General features: G+C 45.4%; 1 protein-coding gene across 3 annotated transcripts in view; it reads left to right on the top strand.

Moving 5' to 3' along the window:
• Window positions 1–18,340, top strand: part of VWDE (von Willebrand factor D and EGF domains) — a 162,383-nt gene that overhangs the window by 102,808 nt on the left and 41,235 nt on the right. For all 3 annotated transcript variants that reach the window (XM_075315715.1, XM_075315714.1, XM_075315713.1), the window contains exons 21-28: window positions 4,546–5,115; window positions 6,609–6,704; window positions 6,779–6,874; window positions 7,028–7,123; window positions 10,238–10,333; window positions 13,374–13,469; window positions 14,227–14,322; window positions 14,496–14,591. In XM_075315715.1, coding sequence (XP_075171830.1) covers window positions 4,546–5,115; window positions 6,609–6,704; window positions 6,779–6,874; window positions 7,028–7,123; window positions 10,238–10,333; window positions 13,374–13,469; window positions 14,227–14,322; window positions 14,496–14,591 — 1,242 coding nt within the window. The remainder of the gene's footprint in view (window positions 1–4,545; window positions 5,116–6,608; window positions 6,705–6,778; window positions 6,875–7,027; window positions 7,124–10,237; window positions 10,334–13,373; window positions 13,470–14,226; window positions 14,323–14,495; window positions 14,592–18,340) is intronic.

Raw genomic sequence — 18,340 nt, 5'->3', positions numbered from 1 at the left:
GATAATCTCCAATGATAAAACACTGATTTTACTGAAACTACTACACACATCGAATTAAGTGACACATCGCTGGAATCAGGTTCTCTGCCCCTACTGCTGTCAGATTACATAGCAAAAACCTGCTGACAGATTCCCTTTTAACGAGGTAAATGATCACAAAATTGCCCACTTTTGGGTATATTTGAATAAACCTCCCCCCCTTTTTGGACCATTCAGAGGACAATCCAGGGCAGTCGGGGTGTAGACATTGCAGTGGGCTGTGATGTCAGAAAACCAGGTTAACTTTGTAGCTTTCTAGGTGATTGGAGAATATTGTTACTTTGTAGACAGATTAGAACCTTGTGGTGTCTGAGACGCCTCCTGGAGCTGGTGTTAAATCTGGAAGAATGGAAAGAACGATGATCCGCTCGTCTGATTGATCCATAGTGGATGTTGGACTGAGAATTTGTGGGAAACTCACACCAGGGAGATGTGACGTAAGCAGCGCCGGTGCTGTGCCGAGTCGCTGCTGACCACGGCGGCACGGACCATTTCCCCCGATGATTAGAAGCATAACGTTATAATAAATGAGCCCTAATTTGCTGAAGCAGCTAATGAATTATATTGTTTTCCTACATTCTTCCCAATGCTGTAAAGTGGAGGAGCGCGCAGTGTGTTTATATGATCCCGACAGGGAACAATGGCCGCTATTCTTACCGAGCGCACAGGCATCATTATAATTAATATACTCTGTGGCCAATGTACAGTCATTAACAAAATATTGTCAAGGGAGAAATTTAGGTAAGACTGCTAATGGAGTCTTTGTTCAGGGCAAATCCAGAGGTACGGGCCAAATTAGCTATCTGTACAGATATTATGAGACTCAATAATCAATGAACACAGGACATGTTCTCTGGTTGAGCCCAGACTTGCGTCTGAACTCGTGTATTATAAAAACTTATGACTATACCATACAACATTCGACTTTGACCTTGAAACAAGAACAGGGAGTGATGATCCCACACATTGCATCCTTAAATTCAACTGTGAGAAAACCAAAATGATAAAATTCTCTCATTATTCTGGCCTGATTATCTAGTTAGAACATTCTTTTTTTGTGTGAAATCACTGATAAGACTTTCACTAGGCTTCACTGTCCAGTGTTTATACATCTGGTCACTTGTCCTTGGTTAACTCTTTCTTGACCACACAGCTTAGAATCATATTATGGTGTCTGTGCAATCGTTATATAGACACACAGATAATTATGCAATGACATCTACATTTTAATTATTTACATACACAGATGATCTTATTACATTTGAACAAATAATCTATAGGCCAGGCTACCTTCACAATATCACTGTACAAGGGGAAAGAAGAACGAAGTTATGATAAGTCTGAAAACATCCAAATGGTGACGGTCATCAAACCCATAAACCATCTTGGCCTTCATCACCTTACACTTCCACTTTATTTTTATTTTGCCTCTTTTTTCCTCCTCATTTTTCTGTATCATGTTTTCTTTTGTTTCTTTCTTATCTTATCCCTTATCTTATTCCTAGATTTGTATATTATTCTATTTTTAATTTGTCTTCTTTCATAGCTTCTTCACTTCCTTTAACTCCATCTTTTCCTATATCCTCTTGTATCTTTTCTTCTACTTTTTCTTCATTTTCTATTGCATTTTTTTTCTTATTGATCTGTATCGTTCTCTGATTTTTTCATCTCCTTTTTTTCTTCCTCTTATTCTATTTCCTTCTGTACTTTCTCTTTTTCTTTAACTTCATCTCCTTTTACTTTATTGTGTATTTTATCTTCTCATTTTCTTCTCTTTTATATTTCAGGGTGTGCCGCCCCAGCAGCGAATCGAACCGCTCGGATCTGGGGAGTAGTGTCCGTTCGTGGCTCGAGGGTCTCCGGATCCGGGGGCTTAGGGGCCACACTCTAAAGTAAAAGGGGGATATTTACAGGGGAGTTATAGTTCGTGACGCCACCTGTGGTGTGCGGTAACTGGGAGTACCGCCGCTGCCATTGGGAGTACTCGGGGTGATGGAGTGGGGCAGCTAGGTGTCGTTGCCCCCGGGTCTCTGGATGATGCTATGGGGTGCCGTGAAGGGGAAATCACTCAGGTGCTCCCTCAGCCAATAAGCAGACACTGACAACCGGGTAAACCAAGTCTCTGGGTGCCGCTGTCTGTCAGAGGGGAGCTTGTCCGGGTCCCGTCCCCTGCAGTGCTGCCTGATGATCTGTGACCTGCCTCCTGGCACAAAGTTTAAATTCACCGTAGTGGCCCAGTAGTCTACAACTTGCCGGGCCCCGCTCCCCACTGTGGCTAAGTGTGGGAGCTTGCCCTCAGGGTTCACGCTTGGAATTTTAGTGGGCTGCTTTTATGGAAGGCGCTATCCCCCTCGTTGCGCTAGTGCCCCCGATCTCTGAGCTTCATGGGAACAGTCCATAAAGGCTCCGTTCTCCGCAGGTTAATTGCCGGGTTGCCTGAAGCTTCTCCCCGACCTAGGGTCCGTGTACCCTGCCGTGCCTTCGGTGCCGGAATGGTGATAGGACCAGGCTGTTGACCGTCCTCTTTGACAGGTCCAGGCACCTAGCTTCAAGCCCCTACGACCGGGGATCCGACTCCTCTAGGTCCAGATCACTGTCTGCAACCTAGATAGCTTCTCCTGGGAGCCACTACTCCCAGCTTCCTTGGAGCTCCTCTCAGCTCAAGGGCTACCTCCTCCACCTTTCTTCTCCACTTCACTACTCTTTTCTTCACTCCTCAACTCCCCTTCCTGACCCCTAGGTGGGCGACCCTATTCTGCTCAAGCCACCCACTGGTGTGTCTGGTGGGTGTGGTGCAGGGTGTTCCTAGGATTTGATTTGCTGTTGGAGGCAGCACTGTAAGATGGGGACCCAGAACCATGAGGGATTTGAATACTGAAGAGAGAGAATGAGAAAGAGCGTGCAGTACCCTGTGACGACGTGATAGCCCAGGGGCGTCACAGGGGCAGAAGTGATAAAGCCAACAGAAATAGACAAACGGGAAAACAAATCGCTGTCTCTCGGAACATAAACACAGATGTATAAGACAATAAGAGCTTAGGAGGAAAATAAGAGCAGGGACGAAACAAAAAGACAATGAGAGAATTCCACAACAACTCCAAGCACAAAGTGGAATACAACAGCACACAGATCAAAATAGTAATAAACTATAGTCGGCGTGAGAAGACAGATTCCACCATCTTAAATAAGAAGGGCTCCAATGTGAAAGGCTTCCCACAACATGTGATCCCAGAAGTAAGAAGCTGGATAACTCTTGCTAGCCTGATAATGAATGAGCACACAGCTTGTCGATGCCCGAGCCTGCCTGTGTAACTCAGAAGCACCAGAGAAAACATAGGGAAAAGTGTCAGGATCTGTAATGTGAGCAGCGTCTGATGCTGCCGTGACAATCAATGGGTTTTGTGCAAAAATCCTAGTGACAATAGGATATGGTCCATTCCCAGTGTGTCCTCCCTGTAATATAGCCCTGTGTGACGGGGTCCTTCTCCCATATCACACAATCAACAGAGCTAGAGATGGCTGTACAATCCAAAGAACATTTATTCCAAGCAATTAAACGGTCCATAACATAATCCACCACACAGAGGGTAAAATTAGTACAGAAACACTAAGGCTATGTGCGCACGTTGCGTACTTCACTGCAGATATTTCTGCAGCGATCTGAAGAGCACATGTGCGCTTTAGATCGCTGCAGAAATGTCCGTAGTGAGCGCCGATTCCATGCGCTCTGCCTGCAGCTCCTGCCATAGACAGAGCAGGGGCTGCCGGCAAAGCGCAGGAAAGAAGTGACATGTCACTTCTTTTTGCGCAGCGCTTCGGCAGTAGCCGAAGCGCTGCGCTCTAAAACGCCACGTGCGCACGGCCCCTGCACAATCTCCATAGACTGTGCAGGGGACGCAGGACGCATGCAGTTACGCTGCGCTGCAAAGCGCAGCGTAACTGCATGAATTTACGCAACGTGCGCACATAGCCTTATATAGTCCAGAAAGTGATACATGTCCAGGTCTCTCTGAGAAGCCACAGCTTCAGCCCAGAGGATCAATCTTCTTCCTTCTCTCTTGAAGTTCTCAAGCAGACTGACCCATTCTTCAGGTAAGCAGAGAGTTTAGGTGGATCTCCGATCCCCCTGCCCCAGACTTAGGGATAGAAACACTACAGGGGGAGATTACCTACAGACAATACAATGTACACACAAACAATACAGAGAATGGGCAGTGAACCATGCCTAAAATACAAACCTACACAACATGATACCCAACCCCCCCATATTTTACCATCACACCCTGAATATATAAATCAGTTGCATCAATTTAGAACTGTATGCTAACACCTGAGTTAGAAAATTCTAGCAATGGAAGTGTCTAAAGTGGGCTGTAGATAGGGCCACTAATCCTTTATTTTAAAAGTCAAATTTCACTGGAATTCCATTAATGAAAATTTGTAAAACTAAATTATTTATTTGAAATAGTAATTAACTATGTGTCTATTGAATGTCCGTAAATGAAGGTTCTCCCGATCCGCCAAGTCACAGGGGAAATAGCAAGAGGCCAAAAACTTCAATTGTGCCAACAACCAGAAGCTTTCCATCCTCAATGACGATGAATGATCCAAAAAGGACAACCTTCTCCAAGATACTAAACGGCAGAAGAACAACTTCTCATCTACTTCGCAACGGTTGGGTCATGAGTCATACGTCACGGTCTGGATACCAAGGAACGACTATCAACGAGTTTCCTATGAGCAGAAGTGTGACCTCCCTCTCTCACCAGCAGAAGAATGTGCAGGAGAAGATCTCAAGGGAGCACGCTAGTAGAAAGAATGAAATGAATGAAATATCCTACAAAGTCAGCAATGGTGGTCAAGAGCAGGTCCATCTGGTAGAAGATGTTTCCACTCCGCTGAACAGGACAGAAGGTCGAGGAGAGCTGAAAAGCTCGTTCACCGCAGCACCAGAGAAGACGACCTGTGCAGATTCTCCATGTTTCCGTGGTGTTACTTGTGAGCCACGGACGGAAGGAGGTTTCAGATGTGGAAGATGTCCCTATGGATATTACGGAGATGGACTGACTTGTAAAGGTAAGTGGCAGTCCCATAGACAGAAAATAAAGCCGCGGTGGCCTCAGCTCCATCTATTCATTTCAAAGCACCATTCTTGGGATTATTGAGGAGATAACTTGCCAAGATGGGACAACTCCTTGTTAAGATATGAGGTTGTAGATTGTATTAATCACCTAGGAAGGTTAGCGATGAAATCATTTTCCTTTTTTACGTCCACGATTTTACAGCTATTCCGCATAAATGGTCAAAACAAGATGCCCCCAGTCCATGAGATCCCAAACCGGGACCGGTAGTCCCGTTCAGGGCTGCCACTGACAATTATAGGGCCCCATACTGGCAACATTTTTAGGCCCGCTTGAGACTCCGCCCAAGCTCCACCCCAGCTCTGCTTCCACCTTTTATATGTTCCACAAGCTCTCTGCCACTCTTGGAAAAACATATACTGTGTATATATATATATATATATATATATATATATACACACATGCAGACACACACAGTCATGGCCAAAAATGTTAGCACCCTTGATGTTGTTCCAGAAAATGAAGTAATAATTAATAATACACCCCCTGCATAATACGCCATCTACACCACCCCTCTCCCTAATACTCCCTCTACATCGCCCCTCTCCTTAATACCCCTTCTCCATCGCCGCTCTCCACAATATGCTCTCCACACAATACACTCTCTACACCATACCTTTCCATAATATCTTTCCCACACTGCCCCTATGTATAATATCCCCCCACACACCCTGCCTCTTTGTATAATTTCCCCCCACACACTGCCACTCTGTATAATATTATAATATTCCATAATATATATATGTCCCATCCTGGGCCACTCCTGGGATATATATCCCCCTCCTGGGCACATTCTGGTATATATGTCCCCATCCTGGTTTATGTCCCCTTCCTTGTATATATATCCTCCCCATGGTATATATGTTCCCTTCCTGGGCCCCTGATGGCATATTTGTCAGCTACAAAAAAAAACCAAAAAACATTTTACTCACCCTCCTCAGCTCCCATTTCACGGGGTGTACTAATGACCAGTGATGTATTTCAGGTGGATGTGTGCCCTCTGACGCACATCCAGCTGAAGCAAGTACCCTCACCACCCCTGGCGATCTCCGGCTCCCGCTGTCTTCAGCTCACGGAGCATTTACCTGTCCCCGCCACCTCCGCAGCTATGTTACCTGCAGCAGTGTGATGAGGTCACAGAGTGATGACCTCATCATGCTGCTGCACACTGGAGAGAACGAGACACCACTAGGGGGAGCAAACTGAAGACAGATTTACACCAGCCTACTGAGTTTAAAACTAGCTCTATTCTGCCTTTAGTGGCCACTTTGCAATAAAGCATGTGTAACATAAAAAAACATATAAAATAGTAATAATCTGAGGATAATTTAGAAAGTCTAGTCACTATTTTTCTGCATCAAATTTTTTCTTCTGCCTTCTAATAGTGCAAAGGTAATTCACCTATTATTTTTTTTCTCCGCAACTCAGCAATTTGCCGCCATCCATGCGGAAGGAATATGGAATGCTCCGCTCCGAATGTTTGCAAATGTAAGACGGGCTACTCTGGATACAACTGTCAGACGGGTAAGTGGTGGCCGCCCGTGGTAATTCATCCCAGCTGCGAACACTTCCATCTAATGAGACTTGATCTCCCACAGCTGTGTGCCGCCCGGACTGCAGGAACCGTGGGAAGTGTGCGCGACCCAATGTGTGCGAGTGTGCGCCCGGCTACGCAGGGGCCACCTGTGATGAAGGTGACTATCACCGGCCTATCACCTGCTCTGCAGCTAAATATGGCGGTAACGCTATGCCACCATGAAGCCCTTTTTCTTTCCATTGGAGCATCTGCCATATATCCTTATAAAAGGTAGATACATTTGCGTCACTACATGTTATGTTGTTTTCAGCTTTTTGTGATCCACCCTGTGAACATGAGGGCGTCTGTCAGGCCAGGAATGTCTGCTCCTGTCTGTTTGGTTATGTCGGACCTCGATGTGAAACAAGTAAGTCATGTCGTATTATCCTTACATTATATCTGAACTGTAAATTATTTGCAGTAGAGATAAATGGGTTACATTCTGACTAAAGTCACCACTAGAGGGAACTCACTGCAAATTGAACGTAAAGCCACCACTAGAGGGAGCTCACTACAAACAGAACATAAAGCCACCCCTAGTGGGAGCTCACTGCAAACAGAACATAAAGCCACCACTAGTGGGAGTTCACTGTAAATAGGACATAAGGCCACCACTAGTAGGAGCTCACTGTAAACAGGACATAAAGCCACCACTAGAGGGAGCTCACTACAAACAGATCATAAAGCCACCTCTAGAGAGAGCTCACTGCAAACAGAACATAAAGCCACCACTAGAGGGAGCTCACTGCAAACAGAACATAAAGCCACCACTAGAGGGAGCTCACTACAAACAGAACATAAAGCCACCACTAGAGGGAGCTCACTACAAACAGAACATAAAGCCACCACTAGAGGGAGCTCACTGCAAACAGAACATAAAGCCACCACTAGAGGGAGCTCACTGCAAACAGAACATAAAGCCACCACTAGAGGGAGCTCACTGCAAACAGAACATAAAGCCACCACTAGAGGGAGCTCACTACAAACAGAACATAAAGCCACCACTAGAGGGAGCTCATTGCAAACAGAACATAAAGCCACCACTAGAGGGAGCTCACTACAAACAGAACATAAAGCCACCACTAGAGGGAGCTCACTGCAAACAGAACATAAAGCCACCACTAGAGGGAGCTCACTACAAACAGAACATAAAGCCACCACTAGAGGGAGCTCACTGCAAATAGAACATAAAGCCACCACTAGAGGGAGCTCACTGCAAACAGAACATAAAGCCACCACTAGAGGGAGCTCACTACAAACAGAACATAAAGCCACCACTAGAGGGAGCTCACTGCAAACAGAACATAAAGCCACCACTAGAGGGAGCTCACTGCAAACAGAACATAAAGCCACCACTAGAGGGAGCTCACTACAAACAGAACATAAAGCCACCACTAGAGGGAGCTCACTGCAAACAGAACATAAAGCCACCACTAGAGGGAGCTCACTACAAACAGAACATAAAGCCACCACTAGAGGGAGCTCACTGCAAACAGAACATAAAGCCACCACTAGAGGGAGCTCACTACAAACAGAACATAAAGCCACCACTAGAGGGAGCTCACTGCAAACAGAACATAAAGCCACCACTAGAGGGAGCTCACTACAAACAGAACATAAAGCCACCACTAGAGGGAGCTCACTGCAAACAGAACATAAAGCCACCCCTAGAGGGAGCTCACTGCAAACAGAACATAAAGCCACCACTAGAGGGAGCTCACTGTAAACAGGACATAAAGATACCATTAGAGGGAGCTCACTGCAAAATGATCGTAAAGCCACCACTAGAGGGAGCTCACTGCAAACAGAACACAAAGCCACCACTAGAGGGAGCTCACTGAAAACAGAACATAAAGCCACCACTAGAGGGAGCTCACTACAAACAGAACATAAAGCCACCTCTAGAGGGAGCTCACTGTAAGCAGGACATAAAGCCACCACTAGAGGGAGCTCATTACAAACAGAACATAAAGCCACCTCTAGAGGGAGCTCACTACAAACAGAACATAAAGCCACCTCTAGAGGGAGCTCACTACAAACAGAACATAAAGCCACTACTAGAGGGAGCTCACTGAAAACAGAACATAAAGCCACCACTAGAGGGAGCTCACTGCAAACAGAACATAAAACCACCACTAGAGGGAGCTCACTGCAAACATAACATGAAGCCACCACTAGAGGGAGCTCACTGCAAACAGAACATAAAGCCACCACTAGAGGGAGCTCACTGCAAACAGAACATAAAGCCATCACTAGAGGGAGCTCACTGCAAACAGAGCATAAAGCCACCACTAGAGGGAGCTCACTGAAAACAGAACATAAAGCCACCACTAGAGGGAGCTCACTGCAAACAGAACATAAAGCCATCACTAGAGGGAGCTCACTGCAAACAGAACATAAAGCCACCACTAGAGGGAGCTCACTGCAAACAGAACATAAAGCCACCACTAGAGGGAGCTCACTGCAAACAGAACATAAAGCCACCACTAGAGGGAGCTCACTGCAAACAGAACATAAAGCCATCACTAGAGGGAGCTCACTGAAAACAGAACATAAAGCCACCACTAGAGGGAGCTCACTGCAAACAGAACATAAAGCCATCACTAGAGGGAGCTCACTGCAAACAGAACATAAAGCCACCACTAGAGGGAGCTCACTGCAAACAGAACATAAAGCCACCACTAGAGCGAGCTTACTGCAAACAGAACACAAAGCCATCATTAGAGGGAGCTCACTGCAATCAGGACATAAAGCCACCACTAGAGGGAGCTCACTGCAAACATAACATAAACTCATCTACTCCTACTGGTGGTGGATTTATGTTCTGTTTGCTGTGAGCTCACTCTAGTGGCTGAAAACATATTCACCTGACAGAGCTCTCTAATATCGGCCCCCCCAAAGAGTCATTGCAGAGAATAGCTTTTTCTGGTTGTCATGTAAAATTACATTTACTCTGTAGTGGGCGCTGCAGGTGAAATGCTTAGCACCAGGGGCTAAAGTAAAGCATCACTAAACCTATAAATAAATGTGTAAATTAAGCAAAAAATATAATTTCTCTTACTATTTATTAGTCTGCTGCATTTTCTGTATGATCCAGAAACAGTCAGTCTTGTCAAAATCCTTCAGTGAAGACATGGGTTAATCTGCAGCAGATCAGCTCCATCTTTAATTGGTGGCTTGCTGAAGCCACACCCCTCCAAGGGGCAGGGCAGGAGAGAGAGGGGGGAGGCTCCTGCTGCAGCTAGTTGTCTTACAGTCACAAACATTGATAAAAAGGAGGATGAATATGGTTCTTGAAAGAAAAATGGAATTAAGGGAACCTGTGAATGCAGCTGTGGATGTCACCGGAGATCAAATTTCAAAACTTACATGAGGCTTATACTTGGAGTGGAGATTTATTTTTTATTAGCTGGATTAAAAGTTTTTTATTACATAAGCTGTACAACAAATATCATCTGTACACATTTACTTTCCATACTAGTGGTTTGCAACCGTCACTGTGAAAATGGAGGTGAATGTGCAGCCCCTGACGTGTGCAAGTGCAAACCGGGCTGGAGCGGACCTACCTGCAGCGCACGTAAGTTTAAGTATTGTGCATCGGGTGATAAACTCATATTTGCCATCAGGACAGGTCCGCAGAAGGAGGACGGATTGGTAAAATGGAAAGGTTTTCAATAACCTAGTAAGAGATTCCCAGGTGCAACTTCAGAGAATAGACAAAAATATTCCAGCCCACTGTCAGTGTCAGTAATGGGCTGGAGTAGAGCGAGGATCTACTAGAAAGTAGACATATTAGATAAGAAGTTTGTGGCAGTATTTTTTGGGTTTTGTTTAGACTTTGTATGGCTACGCAGCAGCGTGCATGACCATGGAGACGCTGAAGCTATGGAAAACAAGTCCGGAGAGTCTGCATCCATGGAAGACAGGTCCGGATTAGCTGAAGCCATGGGAGACAAATCCAGAGACGCTGCCGCCATAGGAGACAAGTCCACAGGTGCTGTAGCCATAGGAGACAAGTCCGGAGACACTGCAGCCATGAGAACAGGTATAGGCCATGCAGGCTGCTCACAGTAGCACAAAAAACATGCTGCCTGGTTTAGTCCACCACCAAATCCATATAACTCTGAGCTTTTAATGGACCTGCAATGAAGACTAGGGGGTCCGGCTACCATACATTGTACTGCTCCACACCAGGCTCCCCGGAGTAGGACTATTGTGACATTCCCTCATGAAGGCCTCTTCATAGTGTTGTCCATGTGATGTCCTCAGATTTGAAGATTGTCTCCCATGGCTACTGCATCTCCAGATGTTTCCCATGGCTGCAGCATCTCCAGACTTGTCTCCCATGGCTGCAATGTCTCCATACTTGTTTCCCATGGCTGAAGCATCTCTAGACTTGTATCCTATATCTGCAGCATCTCCAGACTTGTCTCCCATGGCTGCAGAGCCCCCAGATTTGTCTTTCATGGCTACAGACTCTCTATACTTGTCTCCCATGGCTGCAGTATCTCCAGACTTGTCTCCTATGGCTGCAGCATCTCCAGACTTGTCTCCTATGGCTGTAGTATTTCTGGACTTGTCTCCCATTGTTGCAGCATCTCCAGACTTGTCTCCCATTGCTGCAGTGTCTCCAGACTTGTCTCAACTGGATGCAGCATCTCCAGACTTGTCTCTCATGGCTGCAGAGTCTCCAGATTTTTCTCCAATGGCTCCAGCCTCTCTGCACTTGTCTCCCATGGCTGCAGCATCTCCAGACTCGTATTCCCTGGCTGCAGCATCTCTAGACTTGTCTATCATGGCTGCAGAGTCTCCAGATTTATCCTCCATGGCTCCAGCCTCTCCGCACTTGTCTCCCATTGCTGCAGCATCTCCAGACTCGTCTCCCCTGGCTGGAGCATCTGCAGACTTGTCTATCATGGCTGCAGAGTCTCGAGATTTATCCTCCATGGCTCCAGCCTCTCCGCACTTGTCTCCCATGGTTTCAAAGTCTCCAGACTTGTCTCCCATGGTTGCAGCATCTCCGGACTTGTCTCCTATTGCTGCAGCCTCTCTGGAATTGTTTTCCGTGGCTTCAGCATCTCCAGACTTGTCTCTCATGGCTTCAGAGTCTCCAGACTTGTTTCCCATGGTTGCAGCATCTCCAGAATTGCCTCCCATGGCTGCAGCATCTCTGCACTTGTCTACTATTCTCGCAGCATCTCCGGACTTTTCTCCCAGCGTCTCCAGACTTGTCTCCCATGGCTGCATCTCCCGCTACACTGTCTTCAGGCTTGTCTCCCATAGCAACAACATCTCTACACGTGTCTACTATGGTTACAGTGTCTCAAGACTTGTCTCTCATGACTGCAGCATCTCCAGACTTGTCTCCAAAGCTTGTGTCTCCAGATTTGTCTCCCATGGCTGTGTCTCCAGACTTGTCTTCCATGATTGCAGTGCTTCCAGATTTGTCTCCAATGACTGTAACGTCTTCAGACTTGTCTGCCATGACTGCAATGTCTCCAGACTTGTCTCTCATGGCTTTACAGTCTCCAGACTTGTTTCCCATGGTTGCAGCATCTCCAGAATTGCCTCCCATGGCTGCAGCATCTCCGCACTTGTCTACTATTCCCGCAGCATCTCCAGACTTTTCTCCCAGCGTCTCCAGACTTGTCTCCCATGGCTGCATCTCTCGCTACACTGTCTTCAGACTTGTCTCCCATAGCAACAGCATCTCTACATGTGTCGACTATGGCTACAGTGTCTCAAGATTTGTCTCCCATGACTGCAGCATCTCCAGACTTGTCTCCCATGCTTGCGTCTCCAGACTTGTCTTCCATGATTGCAGTGCTTCCCGATTTGGCTCCAATGACTGTAGCATCTTCAGACTTGACTGCCATGACTGCAGTGTCTCCAGACTTGTTCTCATGGCTGCAGTGTCTCCAGACTTGTCTCTCATGGCTGCAGCATCTCCAGACTTGTCTGCCATGACTGCAGTGTCTCCAGACTTGTTCTCATGGCTGCAGTGTCTCCAGACTTGTCTCCCATGACTGTGTCTCTGGATTTGTTTCCTATGGCTGCAGGGTCTCTGGACTTGTCTCCATCGAGTATTTTGGGACGTAATTGGTCAGTGATTACACAGGAGCTGGCAGCAGAAGATCTTGATGATTTGTCCAAGTGCATTAAGTGGCAGGACCTTGGTCAGACAACCATTACTAACATCAGTGATAGCAGCCGAGGCTGGAAGAGCCAGAATTTCTGCAAGTGGCTCATACTCCAGACTCAATACATCGAGATGTTTAGAAATGTTGCTTCCATTTTTTCATCATCTCCACATCAATGACGTCTCCATTCTGTGATTTCCATCATTCCACGACTTTTCATTCTTGGTGCTTGAATTTTAACAATGAGGAGAGTAACTTGGAAAAATACAAAAAAAGTTTTGTACAAAATGATCCCTGACAAAGTAAGCATCAGGCAGACGAAAAAAACTCCTAACTGCGTAGGTGCTGATCCTGAAAAATAAGCGTTATGTGTCTGACAGAGAAATGTTTATATCACACAGCAGAGCGACACTATGTATCACCGTATACAGTATATCTGTACTATATTATGCTCATTAATCATTGGCTTTCTTCTAGCGCTGTGCCAGCCTGTGTGCCTCAATGGTGGAACATGTCTGAAATTCAATATTTGCCTGTGTCCTAATGGATTCTTTGGAGCTCAATGTCAGAATGGTGAGTCCCTGAATGTACACTCATCACATTACAGCTGAACAGTGAGTGCAGCTCTGGAGTATAATACAGGAGGTAACTCAGGATCAGTACAGAATCAGTAATGTAACGTATGTACACAGTGCCTGCACTAGCAGAATTGTGAGTGCAGCTCTGGAGTATAATACAGGAAGTAACTCAGGATCAGTACAGGATAAGTAATGTAATGTATGTACACAGTGACTGCACCAGCAGAACTGTGAGTGCAGCTCTGGAGTATAATACGGGATGTAACTCAAGATCAGTAATGTAATGTATGTACACAGTGACTGCACAAGCAGAATAGTGAGTGCAGCTCTGGAGTATAATACGGGATGTAACTCAGGATAAGTGATGTAATGTATGTACACAGTGACTGGACCAGCAGAATAGTGAGTGCAGCTCTGGAGTATAATACAGGATATAACTCAGGATATGTAATGTAATGTATGTACACAGTGACTGCATCAGCAGAATAGTGAGTGCAGCTCTGGAGTATAATACAGGATGTAACTCAGGATCAGTACAGGATAAGTAATGTAATGTATGTACACAGTGACTGCACCAGCAGAATAGTGAGTGCAGCTCTGGAGTATAATACACAATGTAACTCAGGATCAGTAATGTAATGTATGTACACAGTGACTGCACAAGCAGAATAGTGAGTGCAGCTCTGGAGGATAATACAGGATGTAGTTCAGAATCCATGCAGGATTAGTAATTGACTGATATTATGTTTCAGCGATCTGCAGTCCTTCCTGTAAGAATGGTGGACAGTGCATGAGGAATAATATCTGCAGTTGTCCTGAAGGTTACACGGGTAAAAGATGTCAGATAAGTAAGTGCCTCTGTGTTTCCTGAATGGTCAGCCATGCTTTGAGCGGTTACAGTACAGAGATTCAAGTTGAATAGAAAGTTGCTAAATGTTTCATTATAGAAAAACTTATTTTTTTTTATACTAATGTAAATGTGTGAAATGTAATTTGGGGATATTAACACTTTACTTCTCAGGTGTCTGTGATCCGTCCTGTATGAATGGAGGGAAATGCGTGGGACCCAATATTTGCTCCTGTCCTTCAGGCTGGAAAGGCAAACGATGCAACACACGTGAGAGATTTACTGGTTATTATAACCTATTAGACCACAGTGTAATTAATATGGTCGGGGCAATTTAGATGTATTATAAAAGTCCCTTCCTCAATAGTCTGCACCCCTAAAATTAACCCCCACCTTCCCTGGCCTCTAGTGGTGGCTTAAATAATCTATATGTAGTGAGCGCCCTCAAGTGATGACTGCATAAATCTGTATGTAGTGATCTCCCTCTAGTGGTGGCTGTATAAATATGTATGCAGTGAGCTCCCTCTAGTGGTGACTGTATAAATCTGTATGTAGTGAGCTCCCTCTAGTGGTGGCTGTATAAATCTGTATGTAGTGAGCTCCCTCTAGTGGTGTCTGCATAAATCTGTATGTAGTGAGCTCCCTCTAGTGGTGGCTGTATAAATCTGTATGTAGTGAGCTCCCTCTAGTGGTGGCTGTATAAATCTGTATGTAATGAGCTCCCCCTAGTGGTGGCTGTATAAATCTGTATGTAGTGAGCTCCCTCTAGTGGTGACTGCATAAATCTGTATGTAGTAAGCTCCCTCTAGTGGTGGCTGTATAAATCTGTATGTAATGAGCTCCCCCTAGTGGTGGCTGTATAAATCTGTATGTAGTGAGCTCCCTCTAGTGGTGGCTGTATAAATCTGTATGTAGTGAGCTCCCTCTAGTGGTGACTGTATATATCTATATGCAGTGAGCTCCCTCTAGTGGTGGCTGTATAAATCTGTATGTAGTGATCTCCCTCTAGTGGTGACTGTATAAATCTGTATGTAGTGAGCGCCCTCTAGTGGTGGCTGTATAAATCTGTATGTAGTAAGCTCCCTCTAGTGGTGGCTGTATAAATCTGTATGTAGTAAGCTCCCTCTAGTGCTGGCTGTATAAATCTGTATGCAGTGAGCGCCCTCTAGTGGTGGCTGTATAAATCTGTATGTAGTAAGCTCCCTCTAGTGGTGGCTGTATAAATCTGTATGTAGTAAGCTCCCTCTAGTGGTGGCTGTATAAATCTGTATGTAGTGAGCTCCCTCTAGTGGTGGCTGTATAAATCTGTATGTAGTGAGCTCCCTCTAGTGGTGGCTGTATAAATCTGTATGTAATGAGCTCCCCCTAGTGGTGGCTGTATAAATCTGTATGTAGTGAGCTCCCTCTAGTGGTGACTGCATAAATCTGTATGTAGTAAACTCCCTCTAGTGGTGGCTGTATAAATCTGTATGTAATGAGCTCCCCCTAGTGGTGGCTGTATAAATCTGTATGTAGTGAGCTCCCTCTAGTGGTGGCTGTATAAATCTGTATGTAATGAGCTCCCCCTAGTGGTGGCTGTATAAATCTGTATGTAGTGAGCTGCCTCTAGTGGTGGCTGTATAAATCTGTATGTAGTGAGCTCCCTCTAGTGGTGACTGCATAAATCTGTATGTAGTAAGCTCCCTCTAGTGGTGGCTGTATAAATCTGTATGTAATGAGCTCCCCCTAGTGGTGGCTGTATAAATCTGTATGTAGTGAGCTCCCTCTAGTGGTGGCTGTATAAATCTGTATGTAGTGAGCTCCCTCTAGTGGTGGCTGTATACATCTGTATGTAGTGAGCTCCCTCTAGTGGTGGCTGTATAAATCTGTATGTAGTGAGCTCCCTCTAGTGGTGGCTGTATAAATCTGTATGTAGTGAGCTCCCTCTAGTGGTGGCTGTATAAATCTGTATGTAGTGAGCTCCCTCTAGTGGTGGCTGTATAAATCTGTATGTAGTGAGCTCACCCTAGTGGTGTCTGTATAAATCTCTATGTAGTGAGCTCCCCCTAGTGGTGGCTGTATAAATCTGTATGTAGTGAGCTCCCTCTAGTGGTGTCTGTATAAATCTGTATGTAGTCAGCTCCCTCTAGTGGTGGCTTACATAATCTATATGTAGTGAGCGCCCTCAAGTGGTGACTGCATAAATCTGTATGTAGTGATCTCCCTCTAGTGGTGGCTATATAAATCTATATGTAGTGAGCTCCCCCTAGTGGTGACTGCATAAATCTGTGTGTAGTGAGCTCTCCCTAGTGGTGGCTGCATAAATCTGTATGTAGTGATCTCCCTCTAGTGGTGGCTGTATAAATCTGTATGTAGTGAGCTCCCTCTAGTGGTGGCTGTATAAATCTGTATGTAGTGACCTTCCCCTAGTGGTGGCTTACATAATCTATATGTAGTGAGCGCCCTCAAGTGGTGACTGCATAAATCTGTATGTAGTGATCTCCCTCTAGTGGTGGCTATATAAATCTATATGTAGTGAGCTCCCCCTAGTGGTGACTGCATAAATCTGTGTGTAGTGAGCTCCCCCTAGTTGTGGCTGCATAAATCTGTATGTAGTGATCTCCCTCTAGTGGTGGCTGTATAAATCTATATGTAGTGAGCTCCCTCTAGTGGTGGCTGTATAAATCTGTATGTAGTGAGCTCCCTCTAGTGGTGGCTGTATAAATCTGTATGTAGTGACCTTCCCCTAGTGGTGGCTTACATAATCTATATGTTGTGAGCGCCCTCAAGTGGTGACTGCATAAATCTGTATGTAGTGATCTCCCTCTAGTGGTGACTGTATAAATCTGTATGTAGTGAGCTCCCTCTAGTGGTGGCTGTATAAATCTGTATGTAGTGATCTCCCTCTAGTGGTGGCTATATAAATCTATATGTAGTGAGCTCCCCCTAGTGGTGACTGCATAAATCTGTGTGTAGTGAGCTCCCCCTAGTGGTGGCTGCATAAATCTGTATGTAGTGATCTCCCTCTAGTGGTGGCTGTATAAATCTGTATGTAGTGAGCTCCCTCTAGTGGTGGCTGTATAAATCTGTATGTAGTGAGCTCACCCTAGTGGTGTCTGTATAAATCTCTATGTAGTGAGCTCCCCCTAGTGGTGGCTGTATAAATCTGTATGTAGTGAGCTCCCTCTAGTGGTGTCTGTATAAATCTGTATGTAGTCAGCTCCCTCTAGTGGTGGCTTACATAATCTATATGTAGTGAGCGCCCTCAAGTGGTGACTGCATAAATCTGTATGTAGTGATCTCCCTCTAGTGGTGGCTGTATAAATCTGTATGTAGTGATCTCCCTCTAGTGGTGGCTATATAAATCTATATGTAGTGAGCTCCCCCTAGTGGTGGCTGCATAAATCTGTATGTAGTGATCTCCCTCTAGTGGTGGCTGTATAAATCTGTATGTAGTGAGCTCCCTCTAGTGGTGGCTGTATAAATCTGTATGTAGTGATCTTCCCCTAGTGGTGGCTTACATAATCTATATGTAGTGAGCGCCCTCGAGTGGTGACTGCATAAATCTGTATGTAGTGATCTCCCTCTAGTGGTGGCTATATAAATCTATATGTAGTGAGCTCCCCCTAGTGGTGACTGCATAAATCTGTGTGTAGTGAGCTCCCCCTAGTGGTGGCTGCATAAATCTGTATGTAGTGATCTCCCTCTAGTGGTGGCTGTATAAATCTGTATGTAGTGAGCTCCCTCTAGTGGTGGCTGTATAAATCTGTATGTAGTGAGCTCACCCTAGTGGTGTCTGTATAAAACTCTATGTAGTGAGCTCCCCCTAGTGGTGGCTGTATAAATCTGTATGTAGTGAGCTCCCTCTAGTGGTGGCTGTATAAATCTGTATGTAGTGAGCTCCCTCTAGTGGTGACTGCATAAATCTGTATGTAGTGATCTCCCTCTAGTGATGTCTGTATAAATTTATATGTAGTGAGCTCCCCCTAGTGGTGAATGCATAAATCTGTATGTAGTGAGCTCCCCCTAGTGGTGGCTGT

The sequence above is a fragment of the Anomaloglossus baeobatrachus genome, chromosome 6 (assembly GCF_048569485.1).
Source record: "Anomaloglossus baeobatrachus isolate aAnoBae1 chromosome 6, aAnoBae1.hap1, whole genome shotgun sequence".
NCBI lineage: Eukaryota > Metazoa > Chordata > Amphibia > Anura > Aromobatidae > Anomaloglossus > Anomaloglossus baeobatrachus.
The sequence above is the reverse complement of the archived record's forward strand: the minus strand, read 5'-3'. Positions and strand labels throughout refer to the sequence as shown.